The sequence below is a fragment of the Fringilla coelebs genome, assembly GCF_963513975.1.
Source record: "Fringilla coelebs genome assembly, chromosome: 7".
NCBI classification, from domain to species: Eukaryota; Metazoa; Chordata; class Aves; order Passeriformes; family Fringillidae; genus Fringilla; species Fringilla coelebs.
This window is the reverse complement of record NC_140035.1, coordinates 32,992,795-33,020,237: the sequence shown is the minus strand read 5'-3', so window position 1 is coordinate 33,020,237 and position 27,443 is coordinate 32,992,795. Positions and strand designations below refer to the sequence as shown.

The window sequence follows — 27,443 nt, the reverse complement described above, 5'->3', positions numbered from 1 at the left end:
TCGTCCTGCCACTTCAGGCCCCTGTAAATTGTCTCTCTCCATCTTTCCTGTGGGCTCCCTTCAGATACTGGAAGGCCACAGTCAGGTCACCCCAAAGTTTCTCTTTTTCAGGCTGATCAATCCCAGTTCTCAGCCTTTCCTCACTCACAGCAGAGTTGCTCCACCCCTCTAATCACCTTGTTACTACCATCATATCTTTTAAAACTGTCTTTTAGAACTCATAGAAATTAAAATAAAGGGTATAAAATACCCAAATCGATAAAAGACATCAAAGAAATGCAGTGCTGGTATGGACCTCCTCAGGTTGTCTCATCCATTCTTACACCTGAGGAGTCCTGCGACATTCAACACATTTGGTTTTTTAATTGTTCATAAACAACATGGGTGAAAATTTGGGGTTTTTTGATAGCTGCTCCATCATTTCCCTTGGTGGCTAATGAAGATTTCTTTCCCTGTTTTTATCAGGTTTTCTCTTCCTTATCCAGCCAAGTGCTTGTGTTTTTCCAGATAAACCCCCCCCCACTCGACCCCATTCTTTGACTGTATCCTCTCATTTATTTAAAACCTGCTGGCCTGTCTCTTTTCACCCTCTACTCACTAATTAAACAAAGCCAGTTCTTTAAAGTCTTCCTTAGAACCTACATTTTGTAAATGTACCCTTTTTATTCATTTATTTATTTTTATTTCCTGGACCTTCTTTCCCTCTTAAACCACCACGTCCAAAAACGAGCGCAGTGTCCAAACTCTGACTCCAGCAGTGCTAAACAGAGCAGAATAATTATGTCCTGTGAGGAGCATGCAACACACCTGTCATTCTTTTGTAGGATTACAATTGTCTGGTTTTGCTCTTTGGAATCCTCGTTCTCCAGGGTGATCCCTTGTCTGGGATTCAGGGTAGCTCCAGATCCTGTGTGTGGCTGGCAAACTCCTGGAACCCCATCAATCAGGAGGTTGTGGGATGTCCCAGGAGAAAGGATCACACTGTGACCAAGGCATCCACAAGTGTGGGAAAAAAGAGAAAAGAGGGAAAAGAGATCCTTTAGCAGCTTAGCTGGAAAGTGCCTTTTAATTTTTTTATTTTTTAAATTTTTTTTCCCCCCAGTATTGGATTTCCTCTGGGATCCCCGTCACATCAAGCAAAAAATTTCTCTTCCTTTCCTCTTTAGTGAATTCAGTTGCTTCACACTGGTGCTGTGCTTTTAATGCAATACTTACACCTGGTTCTTTTTGTCAAACTCTCTTGTGACCCTCTATTCATACTGCAACGAAGGCTCTAGAAATTCAGCTTTTAGGGGCACTGTAGTAAACCAGACGGTGGTAAAATAATCAGCTCAATATTCACCAGCAATCAAAAAGGGTGTTACACCATAGCCTCTCTACTCTTGGACTTACCCAGGGGGAATTCCAGCTATGCTCCTTCAATTTTTTAGTCACTTTGTGGTAATAATTCATGTAAAGGGCTGTGTCAAAAGGTGCAGACCCCCTGTAGTGGAATAAACAGGAACCACTCAGCAAGATCATAGCCTGACTGCTGGCACTGGGCTTGTTTTAAAGAACCATTGCCTTTAATTTCTTTTTCTCTTGTCCACTAATGTGCCAGGCATTTGCTTTGCCAAAGGTACACAAGCTCCTGTGCCTGGAGATGAAATTGTTTATGTTACCTGTGGACACTATAAACTTAGCAACCAGGCACGAAGCTCTGAGCTAATTAAAAGTCTCTAACAACACAGAGGCCAGGCTTAGTGATGCTGCCAGGGGAAGGAGAGCAACCATTAGGAGCAGACAAATAAATGTTCAGTCTCAGTTGCCTTCCTGTGAGCATCACAACCTGCAGCACAAAAGTACGTGGAGGGAAATGGCAGGAAAAGCTGTGATTCTGTGATTCTGTGATTTTGTGAATGCCTGCACTCATTCTGACCTGGGAGTGAAACTGAAGCTTTTATCTGCTTCTCTGATTTCTACTCATCTTGTGTTATTGCTTTTTAATCATGGAATTATTCCCTGAAGATGGTGGAGGGGAAAAAAATGAGCCCTGAAAGCCTGTCTGCCTCTGTTTAGCTTTTTAACCTGCTTCTGCCTGCCTGCTCTTCCAGGAGATAATGACAGATCCTTCAGTGGTGGATCACCTGACACGACTGAAACTCAAACTCCTAGAAAAGGTAAGGGCTCACCTTTGCTCTGCTGTTTGCTCTTGCATGTTGAGGCATTAACACTGCATTTTAAAATAAATCTATTATGTTACAGTATAGCTCTGCTGAGATACACCGAGGAGTGGTACTGCTTGCTGTCACTTTCTTAAATAACATTCTACAAGTTTACGTGGAGCCACAGTAAATGAAATTGGCTTTGATTTTATGGCAGATGTCACCAGTTAGGTCAAAGCCAGTTTGAGCTGGGACAGGCAAAGTTTAGGAGTAAACCTTGGGTAAAGAGAATCTCAGAATCTCAGATGTGTTGCCTGGTCAGACCTTTGCTGAATCAAGTGTCCAGATCTTGGAAGCCCAAACTCAACATTATCAAGTTCTTCACATGATGCAGCTCTCTGCCCTACAAAATAAATTGTGTCTCCTGATTCACCATGCTATCAATTTTAAGGTCTGGAATAGCCTGGACAGTTGGAAGCATCACTATTCTTTACTGTAACTAAATTTGTAATGAGATGTTTCATACTGCTTTAAGAACCACCATTTTTCTCCACCTCTGTTCTACTTCCTCCATCCCAAACCTGTGCCATAGGCTTGGGAATCCTTGTGAGCTCCTCTGCCTGACTTATAACCCGTTCTGGTTATGGTTTTGCCAACAGAGACTAGAAAATGAACAGGAGAACCGAGAGAAGATGGAATTGTCTCTCCCAGCTGCAAGTAAGAGAAGCACAAAAACATTCTTGCTTATCTTCATTTCAAAATCAGCCATGTATGGGATGAACTGAGAAGGAGGTTGATTCAGAACAAAAATGCAAACAGAAGAGTTGACATTCAAACCAGAGTTTTGATGGAGCTGTTACCACAGACAGGCATCCTCTACATGCACAGGGACACATCTAGAAACTTTCAGCCTGAAATGAATTCCTAAACCAGGAGGTTAGAAGGGGGCTTTAGAGAGCAGTCTAAAGAGTTTATTTCCAGAGGTGTTTTGCCTTTGTGGAGCTGCTGAGCAGCTGTGGCTGCACATGGCACAAAGTCATTATCCACACATATATTTGACAAGAAAAGCAGCCCAGGCCCTTTGTGGAAGAACTCAAGCTGTTGAAGCAGAGCGATGCAGAGTCCCCAGGCAGGTGCAGAGTCCCTTTCTGGCAAAACCCAGACCTTTTGGAGCAGTTAAGCCTTTATCAGTTACACAGTTTAAAATCATAGCAGACATCATCCAGCCAACCACCACAATGTGAGCACACCATGGTCATGTCACTTCTTTTTCTACCCCTAATTCAGCTGAGCCACTCTGCCACAGTCTTTTTCTGCTTGGCCATGATTTTACAAGGGTATCAAGGCCCTTATTTTGTGAGGTTTTACCCACATGCCACATCAAACTATCCAGTGACACATTTTCCACATTGCTATAATAACGCAGGTGCTGTTATCACTCTGTCTTTGTGATCCTTTGGGGAGATAATGGACTCTTCCTCTTCCAGGGAACAGACCTCAGGACCTGCTCCAAAGTGCCCTGAGGCAAAGGCAAGCTCTGCTGCAGGAGCTTAGGGTAAGAGCAGACATGGCCCAGTTTGCTGCACACCCACTGCTGATGTGGGTTCAGGGTTTTCCTGCCCTTTAATTCTGGGGCTGGGCAGGGTTTGGTGCTCTGCTGCTTTGGAATAGAGAGGCTGGGCCAGGGAAAGAGCCTGGAGAGCAGCTTGGCTTCTCTCACCACAGCTTAGGGAGCACCTGCTTCAGGCACTGAAGTGGGGTGATTCTGCTTCTCCTGAACTGCTGCATCATCAGCTTGCTGTGCCAAAACGCAAAGAAGGGATTTTTAGCCACGCCAAAGCAGAGGCAATAGTAATTGTTATTTATTCCTATTCCTACTATTATTGAAATGTGTTCCCAGACTTTTGGCAGCTTGTTCTGCACTTTTTTCCCCCCTCCCCAATCCTTTTTGCTTATGCTTCAAGATCTGTGGGAAGGAAAACTTTCATTACACTTAGGCAGGCACTGGCAGTGCCCCTGCTGCAGGTTCCCAGGGGCTAATCCCATTTAGTCCAGGGAGCATAACCATCCTGTCTGCCTTGCTGGGACCAGGTTTTCTTGAAGAAAACACTTGACTTTGCAGGAGCAGCACCTTCTGGAGGAGCTTGCCCAGCCACCTGCACCAGATGGGGGACACTGCCATGACCACAGAGCTGCTCTCCCACAAATCTACCAGATCCCTTTCCCAGCTTCCCCCGTGGAGCCACCAAGGATTATCCAGCAGACAGTAAGGATTGTCTCCTGGAAAACACCACCAGCACTGTGCTGATCATTTGGGAGCTGTATGGAATTGCTCATCCCACAAAAAGGGAAGATGTGCCTCTTGCTCTTTTATGGGACCCTTGCTGCCTAAGGGGAAATAAGGGAAAACCTTATTTGCCATCTTGCAAATAAGTCCCCAAATTAACAGTGGGAATGGTTTTACCCTCGGAGCAAGATGGCAAAAGGAGTGGCACACTCCAGCCTGGCCATTCCAGCCACTTTCCATTGCCCATCACTGCCTGCTCAGGCAACCCACAGCCTCAACAGCTTCTCCACGAGAATCCCAGAGTTTTCCTGAAGCCTGGGCAGATGGCAGCTGTTCCCATAGCTGGGAGAGCTGGCCAAAACCAAGCCTGACTTCTCCATTTTCCCTTCCTGTTCCAGATGCCAGCTCAGCCTGCCACCATCATCCAGCAGCTGCCTCAGCCCTCCCCTCTGATCACACAGATGCCCCCAGCCCAGCCCTTGGCTGCCCCCCGCTCTGGGAGCATTAAGGAAGGTGAGGAGCTCCTGCCTCCAGGCTGGGCAGGGCAGGGCAGGTGCCCTGGCAGCTGGAAGGGAACATGGGAGGGTGTCCAAGCTCGTTAGTGATGGGCTGGTTAACGAGCTTGGGGAGTTGTGCTCCTCAGTTGTGAAACTCTTATCGCCAGAACTAAAGAAAAAGGAACTGCAAACTCAAGGGGAGGTTGGGAAAGCAAAGCAGCTCAGCTCGTGGCACTGAGTAATAGGAACAAAGTCAAAGTCATGCACATGGGTGATTCCAGAATTGGCAAACAGGCTTCTAAAATCTGGTTTTATTCTTTTGTTCCTTCCTAACCTGCTGCTCAATCTCCTCAGGCTTTTGTTTGTACCCTGTGTTTGGAAACAGGACAGAACACGTGAAAGTGTTGTTCTGCAGTGCAAGGCCAATAAAAGAGTTTGTTTCTAAATATAGGTGGGTGCTACTGTGAAATGACACATGAAACAAAACCTGGGACAACTTCCCTGGCTCAGCCTTCAGCCAAAGGTTCATCCCACCCAGGAATCCTCAGTCATGGAACTGCAGTATTTCGCAGCTCATACTTCATTAAGTGTCTGGATTTTTGAATCTGAGTTTATTTCCATAACCAAAATAGTCCCAATTCACTCATGACTTCTCTGAAGCACGCTGCTTTTTGTATGATCAGTAAAAAAGGAAAATGAGAGTTGCCTTCACTATTTTTTCCCTTCTCTTTTTCTCCCCTCTCCCTCTTCACTTCTAAGGGAATTAGTTCCACTGCACAAGTCCTTCGGATCCCAGAGATCACATAAGGAGATTTGATGTGCATGAAATGACAGACTGAGGCTTGGACTTGATGATGTTAAAGGTCTTTCCCAACCTTTTCTATTCCATGAGCCAGTGGGCTCTCACTCAAGGTGGCACTGCAATATCACATAAATGAGAGGAAACCTCGCAGGACCAGCCTGTCCTTGCTGGGGCGAGGGAAAGCTGCAGCCCAGCCCTTCTCCACCCTGCCATGCAGCACAGGCAGGGCTGTGGGCTTGCAAGGCAAGGCAGGAGACTCAGCAGCAGCTTTCATGTAGGAGGGAGGGCATACAGGAAAGCTGAGATCAACAACCCCACTCACAGACTTAAACTTTGCACTGTCTGGGGAAATAATGCTAATATTCTTCTTGGTTTGAAAAGACAGGCGTCTGTTAAGGAAGGCAGGAGCCTCCTTTGAAATGGAAAATGTAAACTCTTTCTCTCTGAATTACTGTAATTTTTAAATTAAGGGGTTTTCAGGTAAAGATATGGCAATAAGAATAACAGTTTTTTACTAGGAAAATATAAAAAATAGTACAGAAAGACTAGAAAATAAACTACTGACAGAGAATATGACTTGACACTGTTGGTTAGGGTGTTGGTGGCAGTTTTGATTAAATGGTGGATGTAGTTTTCTTGGAGTGACAGATGAGGCTTTGTCAAAGCAGTGATTTTGTAGAAGGCTGTAGGTTTTGTTTTTTTTTTAAGGTCTGGTGGTGGTGTAGATGGGTTTAGTCTTTTCTGGGAATCTAGTGGAGAAAATAGTTGTTCTTTTGGGAATTTAGTGGGAAAAGGGTTTCTCTGCTGTTTTAAGTCTCAGATTATATTTAGGTAGGGATCTTTGGCTCTTCTTTCTGGGTGGAGCATCTTACAATGGGATGATGTAACTTTTATCAGTCATGCAGAGACACTCAGTGGCCTATTAATAGCAGATATCTCCCTGGAGGGAGGATGGGCTGTGGAAGAGATAAAGAAAACTGCCCAGAGAACAGAAAAGAACTGCCCTTCTCCTGATAGGTGGTAAATAGAACACACACATGCCTCACCCCTCAGGACAGTGTTTTGCCAGTGTTTTCAGCTGCTTTGCCTTTGCTGCAGCTTTACTCTGTGTGCTGGAGGACACTCCTACCACTGTGCCTCAGCTGCACATAAAGCTTTACTCTCCTCTTCTCCTCCCAGATATGGTGGAGATGATGCTGATGCAGAACGCTCAGATGCACCAGATCATGATGCAGAACATGATGCTGAAGGCTCTGCCACCAACACTGCTCACACAGCTTGGGGGGACCAGCTCTGCCTTGCTGCAGCACAGGCAGCAGGTAACAACACCATCCTGGGGCAATGCTCCTCTCCCCAGCAGGTACAACACCATCCTGGGCAAGGGCTCATCCCCCTGGGAGGGCACCAGGCAAAACACACAGAGAGCTGGGAGAGCCAGAGCGCTGTGGAGGACACTGCACCTTAGGAAAGCAATTATGCAATTAAACACCTTACCTAAGCTGTCAAAAACCCCATCTACAAAAACCCCATCTACAAAAAAACACCAACAAATGCTGATTGCCACCTCAACAATGCACCTCCAACAATACCAGGCAAATCAAGATGCTGTAATCCCCATCCATAAAATAATCCATCAGCTAAAAACCCAAAAATAGTCAGCAAAACTCACTGACCCTTCAACAGCCCCATTTAACCTGTGCATAAATCTAAATAAATAATAAAAATTAACTGTAGACTGCCGTGCATTAAATAAAATAACTCCACCAGCAAGCACTGCTGTACCAAACATAGTAAAACTCTGTCACTACAGGACACAAAAGCACACACTGCTGCTTTCAAGGTGAAAAAAGGGAAGGTTATTTTCTGACTTCAACGTTTATAGATTTCCAAAAGTGACAGTGGATTGGAGGGCGACAGTGCCACCTCTCCAATGACAAACCAGCAGTCTATCAAATTTCTCCTCTTCTATAAAAGAATGTAAAACAATAAGTCATTTACAGAAAGCGTGTGAGAAAGCTTGTTACAAGAACGTAAAAATCAGAAGAAAACCTTAAAAAATCAGGGTGACAAAACTCCAACACAAACTTCAATCCAAACCAGCACAGCAGCGTGCCACTATGGATGTTGCCAAGGCATTTTTCTGCATTCCAAAGCCACCCAGTGTCTCTCTCCAACAAGGACCTGCAGCTGGCTGCCCCCCTGGCAGTGAAGGCAGAGAGGCCCAGGGCACCTGTGGTGCACCACCACCACCACTACCCTCCCACGGGGGTGCTCCCAGTGCCCCCCAGCACCTTCCTGCCCCCATCCACAGAGCAGCCCTGGACCAGCAGCCCTGCCCAGCCTCTGTAAGTAACCAGGCAGCTGTGACGTGCACCTGCAGCCCTTTCTCCCTGCCCAGGGGGGGTGGCAAGGCAGATTGTGGGATAAATGATGGCATCTGGCAAGGGGGAGGATCACAGGGATTTCACCACCCTGCCCTGATGCATTGCTGTGCTCTGCAGGGGCTGCCACCCTCCTTTTGGGGCTGCCACCCTGCCTTTTGGGGCTCCCACCCTGCCTTTTGGGGCTCCTTGTGTCACCTGCCACACAAGGCAGGGGTGGGGAGGGGATGGGGAAGTGCTGCTGAGGTTCCCAGCAGGGTTTGTGTTCTTAAAGCACTGCTGGGACGTTTGCTGATCCGAAATTCCTGGGGAAATAAAAAGCCCGAGCCGCCAGCTGAGACAAATGGTACGAAGGGAGGGGAGTATCAGAAGAAAAATGCTGAGCCTTTGCCATGAGCTTGTGCTTGCAGCTGAAGGGGGTGGGTTTTGAGTGCAGAAAGGCTGAACTTCTGCCCAGGGTGGTGCCAAATCCATAGAGCCCTTGAGCCCTGTGCACTGCCAGCTCCTCCAGGGGCTCCCCTGCTTTGTGCCCTCCTCTGAGCCCGTCCTGCTTGGCCTCCTAGGGAAGTTCTTACATGCCAAGGGTGGTGAATAAATTGCTGCTAGAGCATGGAAGGGGTGGGTGGTGACATGGGGACACACTGAGAACTCAGCTTTCATTTCTGCCCATGGCTCTTAGTGAACAGGAGGACAGGATGGAGGCAGCTGCAGCCGTGGGCACGGGTGACCTGCTGGCAGGGGTATCTGTACAGCCCTCTTTAGCAGAGGATTTGAATTCCTGAGCAGATTATTCCCCTAATGGGATTATAAAGGATGAGCATTTCTACCTATTTCCCCTTGACACGGGTTTGTAATCTGAACCAGTAAAGAACTCCTGGCTCCAGTCAGGATCAGTGCAATTCACTGCAGAGCTCAGGAGGTCTTGTCATGGCTTTTAAACTTTGTTCTTCCTCTTCTTCAGCTGCCTTCCACCACAAGGTGTGAGACCAAACACTTTTTTTTTTTTTGCAGTTGCAGCACTACTGGCTGTTACTAAACACAATAACCCTGTTTTTCTTGTTGCAGGTGGCCCACATACTGACAGTAGAGGATCCTCTGCAAGTGGACCAGAGCCTTTCTAAAACCAATAAAATCCTGCTGTTCTTCCTCAGCCATTGACATGTCTTTTTCTTCAGCAACAGAAATGGAGCACTTTTCCCTCCTTTCCTTTTCCCCAGAGGACAGGGTTTAATCCATGCCTGTGTTATCCTGTTCTTTTTAGTTTTATTTATGACTTCTTAAAAGGCTCACATGGAGTTTTTATCAGGCAACAGTTTTTCATGCTCTCAGCTGCCTGGTTTTGCTTAATATAGAAAGATGAACAATGATTTTATAGCACTTTCTCAATATATTCCCACCTTCTGTTTTCAGAGTGGGGAACATCTGTACACGGGGTTTGCCTGCTGCAGTTTGTGAGCGAGTCTGATTAAGAAAACCCAGGCACCTAAATTTTGTTTGGAATGAAGAAAAGACAGTAACTATCACTGCTGGAAGCTGTCTGTGTTCCAAAAACAATTAATGAATAATTTATTTACTATGTAAAACCTACCTTGCTCTTTGCCCTCTCTGCACTGCTGTCTTTGAGATCCTTCCTGCTCTCTACAGCTTCTCACTTTCTACAGCCACCTGAAAGAGGACATGGCCTCAGGTTGTGAGTTTGGATTGAATATTAGGAAGAAGTTCTTGACTGAAAACGTTGTCAGGCATTGGAAGAGGCTGCCCAGGGTGCTGCCCCATCCCTGTAGGTGTTTGAGAGCCACACAGATGTGGGATTTGGGGTCACAGCTTGGCAGTGCTGGGTGAACAGCTGGGGCTCGATGTTCTTAGAGGGCTTTTTCTACCTCAGTGACTCTCTGAGCCAAATCTGCTGGGGCCTGGCAGGTTTAGCAATAAATTGTACTTGGTGGTACAAATATCTGCAGTTTCACTGTCTGGTGTTTAATTATTGTATGTGGCTCTAATTGGCCCCTCCCTTTGCGATGCTTACTGAGGGCAGCAGAGCATTTCCATGTGAAATGATGCCTGCAGAGATGTCTCCTCACAGCCCTGGAAAGTCCTGGAAAGCTTCTGCAGAGCAGGCATGGACCCTCTCCTAAGCATGCCACCCCAAAACCCTGAGCCACACACTCACAGCTTCCTTGGATGAAAGATGCCCTCCAAGATGGGATGAGGCTCCTGGGCTAGAAGTGTGGCCCCCATCCCACCCTCAGGAGAGCTTCCAGGAGTCACTCCACCAGTGCCTCTGCAGCTGCATCCCAGTGAAGCACCAGCAAAAGCCTGGCCCATGCAAGTTCTCCTGCTCTGTGTGTGTTCCTTGGGGACTGCAGGATTGCTCCACGATTTCCAGAGGAGCCTGGCTGAATAACGCCACGCTGCCGTCTCAACAGCTCAGGCTCAGCCAGGCTGACAGTCTCTGGGCTGGGAGTTAAACTTTAATGGGAATGGGGGGAGAAGAACCCAGGCATGACTCAGCCACCCACATCCCTCCCCTTGCCCTCCCCTCTGGCGAGGGCAGTGGGACTGGGGAGAAGCAGAGGGATCAGAGACAGAGCAGGGAGCTGAGCCCAGGGCTGAGCCAGCATGGAGCCCTGTGACCCACGAGGGAAGAGAGTTGCTGTTGTTGGTGGTGGTCTGGTAGGAAATGCCATTTAGCTGCTGCATGATTGTTTGAGCTGGGGCTGAAAAAACACTGCTTGGGTGTGGGGGTGGATGTTTTTCCTAAAGTCGTTCCTCTGTCAGGTGATGGGGTGTTGATTGAGTTCCTACATCTCTCTCTTGACTTTTTGGACATTAACTTCTTGGAAAAGAGTGATGATGGAAGAGGGGGTAGTTCTGACAACAATTCATAATGGAAATTGAATTTTTTAAAAATTATTTAAATTATGAACAGGACATATGCATAGTGTTCTCCCTCACTGTGTTCCCAAGGGAATGCTGCTATGCCCTGAATACTTGTGAGGAAGGTAAACACAGTCCAGAGAGGAGCTGGAGCTTGCCTACACCAGCTCCTGCTGTCTCTGGCTGAAGAGGTGAGCCTGCTGCATTCAGTTGCTGTGTGTGAACAAGCCTGAGCTTGGTATGGCTTTATAAAAAGAGTTTTGATGGGTGGCTCTTGCCTTGGAGACTCTGCAAACACACAGGGCTGGCAGAGGACTGCTCTTCAGGAAAAACTCTGCTGAGGTTCTTGGTCAAAGGACCTCCCTGTCTATGCTGAGCTGCATCCCCTGATCACTTCTTTCCTTTGATGCATCTCAGCAGTGACCTCTGAGATACTTCATCCACCATTCCTGATCCCTGTCTTGCAGGTGGGTGCATTAAATGCCTGCTTCTTTGCTAGACGAGGTTTCCATGTTGATGTTTATGAAGCCAGAGAAGGTAAGGTCAGCCTGATCATTACTGTGTGAGCTCACTGAAACTGTAAGAAAAGAATGAAAGCTGAGAGTGGCAGTTTGGGGATATTCTTTTCTCTCTCCCCTTTAGCTCCTGTGGTGGGGAGGAGCACTTATTGAAGTTTCTCTTGTATGGAGGGAACCCACTCTTTAGCTGCTGAAATGATGCCCTTTTTTTATGTTCTTGGCTTAAACACTGACTCAAATCCTCACCTTTGAAGCCTGGTCTCTGCTGAAAGCATTGTAGTACTGTGCTGGGTCAGAAGAAGAGATGGAGCTTCCAGGTCCATGAGGCACCACAAAAGAGAAATTGGGATTCAGAGCCAAGCCACTGGCTCAAAGGCAGAGAAATTGTTCAGCATCTGTCATCTGGCAGACAAAAAAGACCTGGCAAGCCAAGTGGCAGGTGGGAATGATACCATGGAAGTAACTCAGGTGTGCATGCCTGACACTCTGTGGTAACTCCTCCTGCCCTGACAGACACCAGGACAGGCAGTTCTGCTGCACAGCTTAATGTTGCCAGAAGTTCCACAGCTTCAAAAAGCCTCTGATTGCTCTTGCCTGCCTTCTGAGCTGGATGGATCCCACTGCCCTACTCCAGTTTTTGGCCCATTGCTTACCCTGATACACACACTGGGATGAGGATGCCCTGCCCCATGCACTGGCCAGACAACCCAGCAAGTCTAAAGGAGGCAGCTCAGAGGAGGAGCAAGCCAATGCCCAGACATTTCCCCCTGATCAGCCATCAAGAAGGTGACCTGCCAATGTCCCAAAAATCCTCAGCAGAACCTGGCAGGCATTCATTGCTCAACCCCCTCCATTCAGAGAAGAAATGTCCCTTCATATTAAAGGCTCTCAGTGTTAACAGCACCCCTCTGGCACGTGGGGTGCTGTCAGAATCCAGCATTCCCTTCGCTGGGTTGGAGCTGCTGCTTCTTCCAGGCTAGAGGGGGCACGGATGCTCCAGGCTAGACTCCCCCCTACCCCACCTGGGGGCTTGGGAGGTGTTCCCCTGCCCAGGCCGTGCAGTCAGTGCCTCCATGACCCCCTGCTCTCCCCTGCAGACATCCGAGTGGCCAGCTTTGCCCGGGGCAGGAGCATCAACCTGGCCCTGTCCCACCGGGGACGCCAAGCCCTGCGCGCCGTGGGCATGGAGGAGCAGGTACTCTGGCAGGTTCTCTCTCTGTGCCCTGGCCTTTCTTGTCCCTCCTCCACTGCAGTCTGCAGTGTGTCTGCCAGCAGGATCCTGCCCAGCCCTGGCTGCTGGCACAGTATGACACCAAGCTCCTTCCAGTGTTTACCCCTGGAGCAGAGGGCAGACAGGGCAGGAGCAGATGGACTCCCCAAAGAGCTGATGCAATGCAGCAGGATGCAATAAAGGCAGCTGTTTTCCCCACTGGCATGCCCAGATTTGTGTTTTCCCAGAAAGCCTTGATCTTTGGGCTGACCCCTGAAATCCATCCACCCTGCTTTCTGCCCAGCACGCTTGGCTGGGAGCCCAGCCTTCCTCTGCAGGGTACTGGCTGCCATTGGACATCCAGCTGCTGGCACTGGTGGGATCTCCTGCTCCCTGGATCCCTGCTCAGGAGCTTGGGCTTTGACAACACACATCCCAGTCCCAGGGTGTAATTTGGCTTTCATCCCCTGCCCTGTCCAGCACTCTGGGATTTTTCATGTCCCCTCTATCCTGAGTTTTATGAGCATGAGCTCATAAGTAATCTCAATAAAGTGTAGTAAATTGACATGACAGCCCTGCTCAGGTTTTCCCTGATGATTTGGAAATATGTGAGGAAGGAGCCCCCCATTCTCCCTGGACTGCAGTGCTTGGGGGAGGGGATGATGCTTGGTAACTGGCACTAAAACCCCACAGTTTTGGCCAAAAGTGTGGGTTATGTTCCCTTCTGTTTCAGATTGTGGCCAAGGGCATTCCCATGAGGGCAAGGAGGATACACACACCTTCAGGGAAAAAATACTCCATCCCTTATGGGAAGAAGGACCAGGTACTGGAGCTGCTTTGCAGAGCACAAGAGGTCTTTGTTAGCACTTGTATCTCTGTGTCACGGACAGCGTGGGGCTCATGGATGTGGGAGAGCCTGGAGAGAGTGGGGAAAAGGGATGGTTTCCTGTCTGGCCATGCAGAGTGTCCTTCAGCAAAGCTTTGTGCTTGTTTTTCTTGCAGTACATTCTCTCTGTGGACAGAGCAAACTTAAACAAAGAGCTGCTGACAGGTGGGTTGTCACTTCTGTTTTCAAATTCTTACAGCACACTTTTTGCTGGGGAATTTATGGTTTGCCCTGTGACTGGAAGACTTTGAGCCCCAAGCTCCCTTACCCAGATCTCACAAACCTGAACTAGGAGAGGAAAACCTGTGCTGGTTCCCAGTTAACCAGGAGAGATCTCCTCAGCCTTGTCATGGTTTGTGGCATTTTCCAAAACCCCTGATTGTACAGAGACAAATTGAAATTGAAGCTCTATGACCAATCAGACTAGACCAAATTTAGGCAAATTCCCCACTGACTGCAGGCACCTCATCCCATCCTGAACTTCAGTGGAGTGGTGGTGGAGAGCAGTCAATGACTCATGTCATTGTGTGGAAGAAAAAAAATCCTTGCAGGATTCCTTGCATTTTTCAAGTAGTTTATACCATAGTTGATGTGCCCTGCCTGCTGGCCCTCGTGCAACACAGCAAATTTTTTGCTGTAATGGCAAAACCCCCTATAATTTAGGGATTATTTTTTGCAATCACAGTAAACCCCTCCACATTTAGTTGTCTTTTCTTCTCACAGCTGCTGAGAAGTACTCCAACACAAAGCTGTTCTTTGGACACAAGCTCCTCGGGTGCAATGCAGAGCTGGGGACATTATCCATAAAGAGGTAATCCCTGGACAAGCGTGGGATCAAGCACTGTGGTCAGTTAGCTTCTGCTTAATCATTCACAAAACCTCAAACAATTGAGCAATCTCAGTTTTGAAACTACTGTGCAGGCAAAACCTTGTGCTAGCTTTGGAAAGGAGGCACATCAAGGCAGCACTCATGGGGAGATGAGGAAGGTTTAAGCAATTCCCTGACACCCCCAGGCTGGCAGCAGGCACACTCTTCCTGACCTGTGCAGGGGATAAATGTGCCAGGATCCATGGCACTGGCTACAGGGGCAGATTGCTCATCAGGGAAGGTGGATAAGTGGTGATGCCCCATCCCTGGGAGTGCTCCAAGCCAGGCTGGATGAAGCTCTGAGCACCCTGGTGTTGTCTAATGCTCTGCTTCCCAGGCAGTGAGACCCCATCTTCCCCCACCCTGGAAGATTATGAATGCATTTTAATTAATTTATTTAATTAACACATTTTGCAAAAGGCAGATCCTCTGGGCACGGTGGTGCTGAGCTGGCCTGGAGTTACAGGAGGATTAACCCCAGATTCATGGAATGGTCAGGGTGGGAAGGGACCTCCAAGAGCAGATTGATCCAAGGTGCTGTCCTGCTTTCAGATCTGACCAGCAGACCTTGGAGGTGACCTATGATCTCATCGTGGGGTGTGATGGAGCCTTCTCAACAGTCAGGAAACAGTTCATGAGGCAAACACGCTTCAACTACAGCCACGAGTACATTCCTCACGGCTACATGGAGCTGACCATCCCTCCCAAGGATGGAGATGTGAGTGTGCCCCTCCCAGGGGCTGCTGCAACCTTCACAGGCTGGGTATCCCACCCCTTCTCACTGTGGCTCTGCTGCAACAGCTTTGGAAGAATTCATTTCTCACCTGGGCTTCAGGCAGGGGATTAAACCTTCCCTAAGACAAGGCATGGATCTCTCCCTCTTCCAAAAGTGGGGCCAGTGTTGGTACCTGCATGAAAAAATCCTAGAGAGTTTGTCCTGGCTGAGAGGTGCTGGAGGTATGGGAACATGTCTATGAGGACATCAGCAATTGCAAAGCATCAGGTCTTTGCCCATATTTCTTTCCCATTCCTCTTTCCCTTTGCTCTGTGTCTCCCTGAAGCATCAGGGACCAGGAAGGGGCCCTGTAGTTGTTGTGTCTTCCCATGGGAACTCTTGTGCTGGTGTGGAGGGGAGCCAGAGCCAGGGCTGGGCAAGCTGAGCAGGGCAGGTTGAGGACACAAGGCAATTTTCTTTCTCTTTCAGTTTGCCATGGAACCAAACTACCTCCACATCTGGCCGAGGAACACCTTCATGATGATTGCGCTGCCCAACATGGTGCTCACCTGGGGCTGCTGGGGGTGAACAGCTGGGGTGGCAGGGATTGGGAGGGTCAGAGTCACAGGATAACCAAAACACAGAATCCATTAGATTGGAAAAGACCTCTGAGATCACAGAGTCCAACCATGACCCAATGCCACCGTGTCAACCGGGCCATGGCACTGAGTGCCACATCCAGCCTTTCCTTGAAATCCTGCAGGGACAGTGACTCCACCAGCTCCCTGGGCAGCCCATTCCAATGTCTGATCACCCTTTCTGTGAAGAAATTCTTCCCAATGCCCAGTCTAAACCCCTCCTCGTGCAGTTTAAGACTGTGTCTTCTCGTCTTGTCCCTCGTTAGCTGGGAGCAGAGCCTGAGCCCCCCCTGGCTACATCCCCCTGTCAGAGTAGAGAGTAGAGGTGCTGCAGCACCTCCATGTCCTTCCCAACCTCAGGGGCCCAGACACAGCACTAAGGTATGGCCTCCCCAGCGCTGAGCTCAGGGGAAGAATCACCTCCCTGCTCCTGCTGGCCACAGTTTCTCACACCAGCCAGGGGCCATTGGCCTTCTTGGCCACGGGGACACATAGTGGCACGTGTCCAGAGAAGAGCCAGGAGGGACACCCAGGAGGGACACCCAGCTTGTGCCACCACACCAAGGGGGTGCAGGGCAGGGTGCTCAGAGCCAGTCCTACCTTGCAGAGCTGAGTAGGCACCTGTGCACCTCTTTCTGCCTACACACCTGAAAGGGGGTGGCCAGACATCTGGGCACTGAGCTGCTGGGCTTCTTACTGACCCTCTTTCCTGGCTGGCAGGACAAGTCCTTCACCTGCACGCTCTTCATGCCCTTTGAGGAGTTTGAGAAGCTGACAACGGGAGAGCAAGTGCTGGGGTTCTTCCAGACCTACTTCCCAGATGCCATTCCCCTCATCGGAGAGTAAGTGTTCCCTTCTCCCCTTTTCACTCATCAGCACAGGTATCTGTTATGGGATGGGCTTTTTCTTGGATGATATCTACAGTCTCAGCTGTGTTAGGCAGTTTCCTTTCCTCTTAAAATGAATTATCCCAGGATTTCATATTAACTGAGAAGCTCAGATACGCTCTGGTATGTCCTTCCCACACTGACCAACATCTACCACTGCTCACAGTAAGAGGACCAATATCTCAGCAATCAAGTTATTGATTTAATATTAATTAAGTTGTGTGCAGAACTTAAAACATGCAGACAAAATATCTGGTCCACAGTGGGAAGCTGACTTCCACATTTTTCCCAGCACAAACAGCCTAGTGCACAGGCTTGGGGATTGCATAGCAGAGCTGACAGTGTCTGTGGCCTGGCTTCCTCAGCTTGGCTGGGGCACAGCTTGCTCTCCTCTCTCGTGGTCCCACACACCAAAATCTGTTGTTTTACCTGAAGGCAAGAGCTGAAGCACGATTACTTTTTGCTGCCAGCCCAGGCCATGATCTCTGTGAAGTGCTCCTCCTACAACCTCTCCTCCCGGTGCGTGCTGATGGGAGATGCTGCTCATGCTGTTGTGCCCTTCTATGGACAGGGCATGAATGCAGTAAGTTGGTGGGGATCCCACTCCTTTCACCCACAAAGGGCTGGTTTTAGTCTGTAACTCTGTAGAGTTCATGGGCTGGCCTGTCCCACAGCCTCCTGCCCTCTGCACCGGCAGGGGTTGAGCTCCCGTCAGGATGTCCTCCTGGGAAGGACAGGGGACAGGGTGGTGATGCCACCTTCCCATGGAGCAGAGGACAATATGGGAGGGGGGTCCAGGCAGCTGGGAAGGGCAATCCCCTTTATTTCTCCCAAGACCCCTGTCAGAGGGGCCTGGAGTGAGATTCCAGTGGGAGTCAGTGGGACCAAAGAGCTACACTAGCTAAGCACCCATGAGAGCCCTTCTCCTGAATGTATGGGTCCTTCTTTGTGCCTGTTAACCCCTAATGTTCCTCCCAGGGCTTTGAGGACTGCCTGGTCTTTGATGAATTAATGGACCAGTTCCACAATGACCTTGGTGAGTGAGGTGGCTGGGGAGGTGGGGGAGCAGAGGAACATCCCTCTGCACCCGAGGGCAGCTGGGTACCCTGCAGGGAGCTGCCTGTGAGCTGTTTCTTTCTTTCTCCTCCCAGCTGCCTGCCTCCCTGAGTTCTCCAGACTGAGGGTGCCAGATGACCACGCCATTTCAGATTTAGCCATGTACAATTATGTGGAGGTAGGTGAGCCCCCACAGACCTGTGGCTCTTGGGCCATGCACACAGCAGAGCTCTCAGGAGGCACGCAGCAGGCAGGGCCTCTGGCTGGGCTCTTGTCACATTTCATGAAAAATCCTTTTGTTAGGATCTTTTCTCCTGAGAAGCTGAGAAGCCTCAGAAATGAAATGTAAACAATGTTGCATTCCACCTGTTGCTGTGGAATGCAACAGGTGCATCTTTGATTGGTCTCATGTGGTTGTTTTTAATTAATGGCCACTCACAGGTCCAGCTGTCTCGGACTCGCTGGTCAGTCACACAATTTTGTTATCATTCCATTCCTTTCCTTTCAAATGTTCTGATGAAACCCTTTCTTCAATTCTTTTAGTATAGTTTTAATATAATATATATCATAAAATAACAAATCAGGCTTCTGAAACATGGGAATCAAGATTCTCATCTCTTCCCTCATCCTGGGACCCCTGTGAACACCACCACAGGCTCTCAGCCTGGCAGGCTTTAGCCTCGGAGCTCCTGGGGAATATCACTGGGGCTGAGGAGGGCCTGATCCCTGCATCCCCTCCAGGACAGTGGGAGAGCTGGCAGGCCCAGGGGAGCTCGTTGCACAGGGGTGACTGCCGCTCTGTTGCAGATGCGCGAGCACGTCAATTCAACGTGGTTCATCTTCCGCAAGCGCGTCGACAACCTCCTGCACGCCCTCATGCCTTCCACCATCGTCCCACTGTACACCATGGTAAGCCAGCGTGTCCTCCCTCACTTCTGTGAGCTCCTCCTGCCTGGCTTTGAGCTGGTGACATTCTCCTGCACCCCCTCCCAGGTGACCTTCACCAGAATTCGCTACCACGAGGCCCTGCAGCGCTGGAAGTGGCAGACAAAGGTTGGTCAGGGGTGGTGCCCATGCTCCCCGTGCCACCAGCCCTGGGAGCATCTTGCACACCAGCACTGCTCAGCTTCGCTGCTGGGCTGTTCTCAGGTGTGATGACTTTGCTTGGTGCTGCCTGTGATGGTGTTGGGGCTTCTCTTTGCACTTGCAGGTAATTAATCGAGGGCTCTTCGTGGTGGGGGCAGCAGGACTGGGTGGCACCTACCTGCTGATAAAGCGTCTGGCACGGAACCTGAACTTCTGCTTGGAAGATCTGTGGGGCTGGCCCCATTATCTGAAGAATATTGGAAACCTTCCCTTTGGCACACGAGTGGATTAAATGTATGGGGAGCTCTTTGCTGTAATAAAAACGAAGGCACGGACTGTTGGCTCAGCTGGGTGGTTTTGTTTCTCTTGGGATGTGGTTTGGCAGCTCCTGCGGCCCCTTGGAAGCAGTTTGGCCTTTCTCCCTTTCCCATTTGAGAGAAGCCTGTCAGGCAAAGTGCCCAGAAAGCTCCAGGGGCTCAGGTGTGTGACCTTGGCAGCCTGGCCTTAAGGGATGTGGTGTGTAGATGTGGGACTTAAAGATTATGGTTTAGTGTTGACCTGGCAGTTCTGGGTTAATGATTAGGTGGTCAATCATCTTAAAGTTTTTTCCCAACCTTAATGATCTCATGATTCTGTGACCTGACCAGTGTGTCCCAGCCTGCTCTTAGCAAAAACAAGACAACATTTTGAGGGTCCTGAAGCCAAAAATAGCTGCAGTCTGGGATAGTGCTAGGAATTATCAGACACACTAGATTATCAGACACTAACTAGATTATCAGACACACTTTCCTTCTTCTTACCTTGCCCTAGACCCTCACAGTCACTACTTAAGAACAATAAAATGGCCCAAACTGACCCCTGATCTGATGTGGCACTGCCAGTCTCATTTGAGGTGGTCTATGTACAGCTGCCAGCACATGGGCAGGGACAAACACTGCTCTGCACTATTCAGTGAGTCAGTTTTGGCTTGCAAGGGAGCACCATTCATGGCATAGATGGCAAATTGTGTTGAAAACAGTTTGCTTCTCTAGCTGGGGGTCTTTCCCAGGTGCTGTGTTTATGGAAAACAATGGCAGCAATGACAAGGTGTGACTGCAGTTTCTCCAATGAATGCTTTAGCTGCTGCCCTTGCACCTAATTCTTAGCAGGACAGATGTATTTACCTTATATATTAATCTTTATTCGCATTAAACTTCTTCAGAGAGCAAATGAAGATGCAACACAATACAACTCTTTGCAAATTAATCCCAAACTTAAAGCAAATAAGGAATTGTACCACCATTTCACAGGAATGACCCTCAATGTAAGAACATAAGAACAACTGGCTGCTGTGTGTGGCTGGGGTAAGTGCTGGAGATGCTCTGGATACTGCCAGGTGTTTTGCACAGCTGGCTCCTGCCTGCTTGCAAAGCAGGGCGAAGATCATGCCCCAGGGGGTGGAAGAAGCTATAGCTGACCTTCAACCTTCCTTTTCCAGGTGCTCATAATAATAAGTTTCATAATAATAGTTTAATAATAATAGTTTCACAGATCAAACAGTGGCTCCTTACTGTGCAGAGGACTTCAAGGCATGATGGAGGTAACCCAAGCATGCAGAAGCCCAGGCAGAACCTTGCCTGAGGTAGATCTGAGTGCTGTCAGGAAGCAGTTGGTGATTTGGGAAAAAGATCCAGTGCATATTCTCCAGCTGCTTTGCTGGTGCTCATTACACCAGGTACAGGTGCTCATTAGTCCTTAGGGCCCATCATATCCCTGCAGCCTCTAGAGCAGCTGCTTGGGCCTTTCCGTCCTACTCAGCATTGAGTTCTCTGGAAAACATGGCCTAGTGGTAGAGACCAATGCAGCAGGGGAAAGGCATGGAGCAGGTCCTGGAGGCAGATCCTGCTGCAGCAGGAGAGACAGCAGTTTTGAAATCCCAACTCAAAATCAAAACTTGAAGTACTTAGAAAGCCAGCCATCAGCTGGCTTTGGGGCTCAGTGTCCAAGACTGTTGCCAGAAAGCAAAGTTAGCATCAGGAGATGGGGCAGGAGCCACTGCATATTCTTGAGGTGTTCCCACCAGCTCCACTGACACAACCATCAAGCAGTGGGCCAGGAGGCTGGCATGGGTGCAGTCCCTCAACAACACCTGACATGATGAGGGCCTCTTGGAAGAAGGGATGAAACCATCAGAATAAAGAAGAAGGGGTGGCATTAATTTTAGTCTAAGATTTCCTTAGTTTGAGCTTCCCTTAGCTTGGTATTTCCTTATTTAACAGTGCATCCCAGTGCTGCCAGGTATTGCCTCATTCACTAAACTTGGGGTTGACGACAGTGGTGGTGGCACTCTTGAAGAGGGGATTATCAGCCTGGAGGGAAAGAAGAGAGAGGCTTGTGTTGGGCTTTCCAGCAGAGCATTAGCCATCCCACCCATCCCAATGCCAACAGCACAGAGAGGACTGGAAGAAGGATATTTAGGCTGTAGGATATTTATCAATAGGATATTTAGGCCCCTAAATAGCAAAATCCAGCTGTTCTGACAAACAAGCAGTGGGGAGGGCTCAGGTCTACATGGCTGCCTCTGGAAAGGATGTCCCCTCCTACTGTCCCTTCCCCAGTGGATCTGAGCACCCCAGAACACCCCACTGGCCCGGATGGGCTCTCTTACATCATTCCACTTGGCTTTGGCCTTCTCCTTCTCAAACCGGCGGTATTCCCGGCGGTCAATCAGCTCCATCAGGAACCGCCAGATGACCAGGACCAGAACGCCAATGAGGAACACGCCAGCGATGGTGCCGCCCACGATCAGTGGGACGTTGGGAGGCTGTGGGCACTCTGTGGGACAGACAGACAGACAGACAGACAGAGTCAGGATGCAGCCCCTGCTGAAGCAGCGAGGCTGTCATGGCAGGGTTGGCAGCCTGCCTGTGGCAGGACAGGAGCAGCAGGGATGGGATACCTCTTTCAGGCTCAACGAAGATGGTATATATCTCGTCTCCATCCTCCTGGACCATACGGAAGGACATCCAGCAGTTCTGGGAATCCTTTTCCCTGCATTTCCTATCATGTGTGCTCACCTCTGTCGAGTTTGTGGGCAGCTGGATGTTGGCACAGGCCTGGGAGCAGTTCTTCTCAAAGGGGCCACTGCCGAAGAACTTGCACTCCACACAGGAGCTGCAAAACAAACAGCTGCTGCTCACATCTGCAGGGGCAGAAACCCTCTCACCTGGGTTTGGGCATTTTGGGCTCTGCTCTGCCTGTGCCTCCCTGGGATATTGGGGATCCCCGTGCCCTCTCTGTGCCCATCACTCACATGTATCTGTCGCAGGGAGAAGGGCAGCCTGGGCACTCCTGGCAGAAGGGGGGCTGGTACCCTCCCGTGCACTGGCAGCGGTTGCAGTGGCAGGTCCCGCGGAGGCTGCACACGTGTCTGCGGGTGTTGAGGCAGCTCTCCGTGGATTGCTGGCACTGGCAGGCGCTGCCCTCATACCCAGGCTGGCACTTGCACACCCCGCAGTCGCATTGCCCGCGTGCTGCAGAGGAAGAGATCTCTCAGATCCTGCAGACAGCCAGGCCACCCTCCCTCTGCCCATGCTTGGAGAGCATCACCCACCCTACCCTCACCACACCACCCTCAAGGAGGTCCTACGGGCTGGTGTGGTGGGACCCAGCAGCCCCAAACCCTCCCACTGGGGATATGGCACAAAAAGGCCACATCTCCCTGGGCATTTAACTCTTCTAAGCAGTGGAGAAGCTGTCCCAGGGGCATCACCTGGGCCGCCGCAGAGGGAGCCGTTGAAGAACTCGCAGTTCATGTTGTCGCACTGGCAGTAGGTGCCGTAGATGTACTTGCCAGGCACGTCGCTGGTGTGGCACACGCACTGCCCGCACACGCAGTCCCCCTGCCCCGAGCAGGTCACCGAGCTGTTGTCCCTCCGGCAGCTGCTCTCCAGCTCCTTGCTGCTCTTCCCTTTGGTGTCGCACTCGCAGTTCTTCCCTATGTATCTTGAATTGCAGCTGCCAAAAGAGGAGAGGAGCGAGCTTGGGTCAGTGGCCGTGCGGCATGCACAGGGCCCAGACCTCTGCAAAAGTGGAGCAAATCTGGGACAGCCTCACCAAAAAAACATGACAGCATGTTGGTGCTAGCTCCGTGCTGGAGCAGGAAACCTCAGAAATGCTGCTTTTCCACCAGTCGTATTCACATCACCAAATAAATGCCCAGAAATTATTGTTATATTTATAATTTCCAAGCCCTTGCCAAGATGTATTTCCTGAGGCAACCCAGTCTTTTCCTCTCCTTGTCACTGAAAGGCCATGAAGCAGTAATTAAACTTAAAGACCTGTGTGAGCTGCAGCCAAGAAATGGGATTTTAGGAGATTTCTACAGAAATCTGTGTCTGCTCAGTGGGTAGACTGGTGGATGATTTGATACTGGGATGGATGGGTAGATAGTTGGATGGATTAAGGCCCTGAGGAAAACAGCATAACCTCCACCAACAGAAGAGCCAGCTCATTGTGTCCCTGCCTCCGTGAGCACAGGAGACAGTTCCAAGGGGAATGCACAAATCTACCTCTCCGAACAAAAAATATTTGTGCAAAGCTACAGAGCCCAGGCCTGGCTTGGCCCAACATCCCTCTCCCAGCAATTCCCCAGCTCTGGCAGCATTTGCAGTTGTGTTTTGGGTGGACAGCACATACCTGCAGGTCCCACATTCGATGATGCCTTGCCCATTGCAAGCAGCTGGGTCAGGCTTGTCGTTGCAGTGGCAGTCGCAGTTGCTGGCCACGTGGACAGTGAGGGTGTCTGTGAAGCCTAGTGGCCGGATGGTGAAGGAATAGTTTGGAATGCACGCCTTGGCTGTGACCTTCACTTTGAAGGTGACCTAGAAAGTGCAGAGTAGGACAGGGGAGGGCCAGATGTCCAGCTGTCAGTGTGTGGTATTGGCCCTAGGCTGAGGAGATGCACATCCAGAACAACGGAGGATCTCCTGCATCCCAAGCATTTTGGCATTAAATTAATATAAACAAAAAGCCTGGAAGAGCAAGCAGCATTCCTGTCATTAAACAGGATGGGCAGCAGAAGCTGTGCAAGCTGTGGGGCGTTCCTGGTACAGGAGAGCATACCTCTTCATTGATCTTGACATTGTCGCATTTGCCTCTTGCTTCATCCATGGAGTCCTTGTCATTTTTGCATTTGGAGTCATATTTGACTTCCAGAGTGTCCAGCAAGGTGGAATGGTCCAAGATGATCCGCGAGGAGAGGTTCTTTGGAAAAATGGTGGAGAAAGTGCCATCAGTACAAAAGTAGACTGAACTAAGAGGGTATGGGATTTGCAGGTCAGGAAAAAGAGCCAGAGAGCACCACAGGTCAGGATCTCAGCTTCCTGGGGTGGTTCTGGAAATGCAGGTGATGTTATTGGAGAGGAGGGAACTCCAGCACTTACATTGTAGGCCACTTGGATGAGTTCAATGATGTTGCTGGAGTCCTCGTTCAGCTCCCCCACCGCTGACTTTGGGATCATCTCACTGAGTTTCTGCCAGTGGAGAGCAAAGAGGTGAGCACTTCCTACCATGTGACTGCAGAGCAGGAGACAGCACCAGGAGACACACACGGCTGTGTCTGTCCTCCTGGGAAGGGGATGGAGGCACTTGGACCATCTGACATATTCTCACCTTGTAAACATCCACCACCCTACTGGTGACGGCAAAAATGGGCTGAATGTTGTTTTCGGCAAGTTTCTGGACCAGCTGGCCAACAGATGGGTAGTCCTGGATGGGGAGAGGGATATCACACTCAGCACAGCCTCCCCCACCAGCAGAAGAGGATGGGAGAGCACACCACACACTTTGGGTGTGGCAGCACAGATTGTGGTGATTGAGGTGATATTTTGGTCTCTACAACAGGCTGTTTTACATGACATTGCTTTTCTGCCTGGGGGAGGGAGGTGGTGGGGTGCAGGAGATGCTGAACAGCCCCCAGGTACTTACAAACTCATTGCTCCTTTTGTACATGTTGTCCTCCAAGTGGCACTTGCCATCGTTGGGGGTCAGGATGCCGGCAAGCTTGCCATCCCCAGCAAAGTGGAATCCGTCATCAGTAGCAAACACCAGCAAGCGGGTCACGTTGCGCCAGCCAATCTGGTCCTGCAAGTGGCACAGAGAGCGGCCCCTGTCCCTGAGCAAGGCTGGCAGGACAGCACCAGTAGGCATGGCCCTTTCCAAACTCTTGTGTCAGCCACAGCGTGGGACAGGGGGCAGGAGAAAGGTGGGTTGAGGGAGATCAGAGTTAGGAGGCTCTGGGGTAAGATGCTCTCTTGTACTCTCCAGAGTGACCTGCCCTGCTGCCAGATCAGAACTTAGGATGGGCTTCCAGAGCCCACCTGGAGAGGGGGAAAAGCAGCCCTCTCCGGGGTGTGTGTGGGCAGCAGCCCTCCTGCCTGAGCACAGTTGCTGGCAGCGGGGCAGGTGCAGGACTCACCCCGCACACTGCTGCCTGCATCATGGCATCCAGCCCGCCCTCTGGGGCATCCAGGTTCCCTGAGATGAACTGCTTGCCCACTTCACTCTCAAACTTCTTGGCGTTGTCCGTCAGCGACAGGATGTGCTTGAAGGCGAAGGGAGGCTGGCACTTGGTGTCCTTATTGGGGCAGGGGTTCTGCAGCTTCTCGGGGTGCGTGTTCACGAATGGCAGCACTGTCTTGTCCACAAAGGAGCCAAACCCTAGGGCAGCCAGACTGCAGTTTTAGGGACAGGGCACAGAGCAATCTGCTGGCCCCTGTGTACATGCCCATGTCCCTTGCTCTGCCACAGTCTTCAGCCTGGCAGAGGACACCTGCTGTCCACTCCCCACATCCCCCTCCAGCCCTGCAGCTCTTCCCAGCAGCAAACAGATGTGCTAGGCTAAAGACGGGCTCACCAATGCGCCGAGAAGGGGTGGTGCTCTCCAGTGCCCTGAGCAGCTCCCCTCCCAGCTTCTTCACGTTCTCCAGGTCATCCAGCATGGAGTAGGAGAGGTCCATGAGGTAGTAGAGATCAATGGGATACCCCATGGCACGGCGAAACTTCACCTCAAACACAGCAGGCTGGCCTGAGGGACAGAGACAGCGGGATCAGCTGCCGTGTGTGCCAGCTTGTGCCATCACCCACCCTTCCTCTTTCTTGGAAGAAAAGGGGTGGAAATGCAGGCTGCAACGTTCTGCTGTGTCTCAGTAAGTCTGGGGATGGGTGGAAGGGCTGGCAGGCCACAAGAAGAAGGGAGTTGGGAATGCCAGGCAGAGCATACCTATCCTCAGCTTCAGGTGCACCTCCTGTGGAGTCAGCTGTGTTTTACTGCTTAAGGGCTGGTCCTGTGTTTTTTTGATCTCATTTCCTGGAAACTCAATCTCACTCTCTGGGCACCCCCTCTGCTTCAGCTGCTCAATGGTGTCACAGCGGATGGAGTCAGGCTCGCCGGCTTTGGTGAAATTCTGTGCGTGACAACACCAGCAGGAAAACAAAAATCAGAGGAGCAGGAAGTGAACAGGCACCTTACAAGATTACCTGGCCCTCAAACCAGGTCTCCAGGGCATTGATGGAGGGAAGAAAACCTTTGATGGGTATTGGTCATGGCTGTTGAATCCCTCCTGGTCCCATCCTCCATGTGGGACATGAAACACTCCCACAATGAAGTCAGGCAGAGCCAGGCAGGCAGGGTGACTATCCTGATGCCTGTTAGCTGACTGCTGGGGGGTGACAACTAGACAGGCTACATGGACCTACCAGCTTCTTGCACCAGGCACAGCCAGGTCCAGACTGAATGCAGTCCTTGCACGTCCCCACCTTCATCTTGGGGCACTCCATGGCAAAGGCTGGAAAGGCAAGAAGAGTTAGTGTGGGGCCAGCTGGGTGTGTTCAGACACCAACACCAGGCACCCATGCTGGCCTGAGCCTGCCCTGCCTCTCAAAGCAATGCTGGGGGCTCTGGAAGAGCCCTCAGCTGCCTTGCTGTCCTTCAGCTGGGCTGGCTTTGGCTGTCCTTCAGCTGAAGGTTAACTCCAGATCCCAGGAAGTGGAAGGACATGGCCTTTGCACACTTCTCAAGGCTGTGTTCCTTCCCCCTGCTGTTGGGCAGTATTTTGGATCCCCCCCACTCTTTCCCTGCCCATGAAAGGTGCTGGGAGGAAGGCAGGTTGGGCTCACCTGTTGTCACCAGCAGCAGCACCCAGGTCACTGCTGGCAGCTGGAGGCAGCAGTCATGAGGCATTTTCTGCAGGACATAAAGCATTCTTGTGACCAGCTGGGATGTGCACCAGGGATGGGGCAGCCTCAGTTTCTCTGGGCAACCTGTGCTGAGATCACATTCATTAACACTGTCATGTGTCACACCTTTCCCCAGCACAGCAAACCCTGACCGTGCAATGGCTTTGCAACATGGAACATGGGGAAGTCAGAAAAGAGGAATTTGTTAAAAGAAGAAAAAGGAATAAAAAAGTAAAAGGAACAAGAGACATTGCACTTTATAGTGTCTGGAAACCAGGTCATCAGTTTCAAAATAGCTCTGATACCTGCCCTGAGTAAGACAAGAACCACGCCTTGGCTCCTGCCATCACCCCTTCCTGTCAACTCACAAATAA

General features: G+C 50.3%; 3 protein-coding genes across 3 annotated transcripts; 2 read left to right on the top strand and 1 right to left on the bottom strand.

Annotated features, from left to right (window-relative positions):
* Positions 1-2,099: 2,099 nt before the first annotated feature.
* On the top strand, positions 2,100-9,269 carry LOC311155697 (uncharacterized protein C21orf58; the record flags this gene model as incomplete). Its single annotated transcript, XM_084209065.1, has 9 exons — positions 2,100-2,159; positions 2,804-2,861; positions 3,632-3,699; positions 4,267-4,410; positions 4,830-4,944; positions 6,910-7,049; positions 7,909-8,075; positions 8,791-8,851; positions 9,177-9,269. The coding sequence occupies 9 exons, from the start codon at positions 2,100-2,102 to the stop codon at positions 9,267-9,269; spliced, it is 906 nt and encodes a 301-aa protein (XP_084065191.1).
* A 1,461-nt stretch (positions 9,270-10,730) lies between these two features.
* Positions 10,731-19,144, top strand: KMO (kynurenine 3-monooxygenase; the record flags this gene model as incomplete). Its single annotated transcript, XM_084209230.1, has 15 exons — positions 10,731-10,784; positions 11,456-11,525; positions 12,604-12,701; positions 13,450-13,539; positions 13,719-13,767; positions 14,326-14,413; positions 15,023-15,188; positions 15,675-15,746; positions 16,544-16,665; positions 17,146-17,293; positions 17,689-17,746; positions 17,862-17,944; positions 18,574-18,675; positions 18,760-18,819; positions 18,977-19,144. The coding sequence occupies 15 exons, from the start codon at positions 10,731-10,733 to the stop codon at positions 19,142-19,144; spliced, it is 1,428 nt and encodes a 475-aa protein (XP_084065356.1).
* Positions 19,145-20,031: 887 nt separating this feature from the next.
* Positions 20,032-27,094, bottom strand: ITGB2 (integrin subunit beta 2; the record flags this gene model as incomplete). The annotated part of the gene is made up of 15 exons (XM_084208976.1): positions 20,032-21,200; positions 21,500-21,666; positions 21,791-22,005; positions 22,145-22,364; positions 22,604-22,848; positions 23,530-23,714; positions 23,956-24,096; positions 24,276-24,365; positions 24,505-24,600; positions 24,820-24,975; positions 25,310-25,551; positions 25,748-25,918; positions 26,114-26,297; positions 26,590-26,678; positions 27,010-27,094. 15 exons carry the CDS (start codon positions 27,092-27,094, stop codon positions 21,138-21,140), a joined length of 2,349 nt encoding a protein of 782 aa, XP_084065102.1. The 3' UTR covers positions 20,032-21,137.
* Between the last annotated feature and the right edge of the window lie 349 nt (positions 27,095-27,443).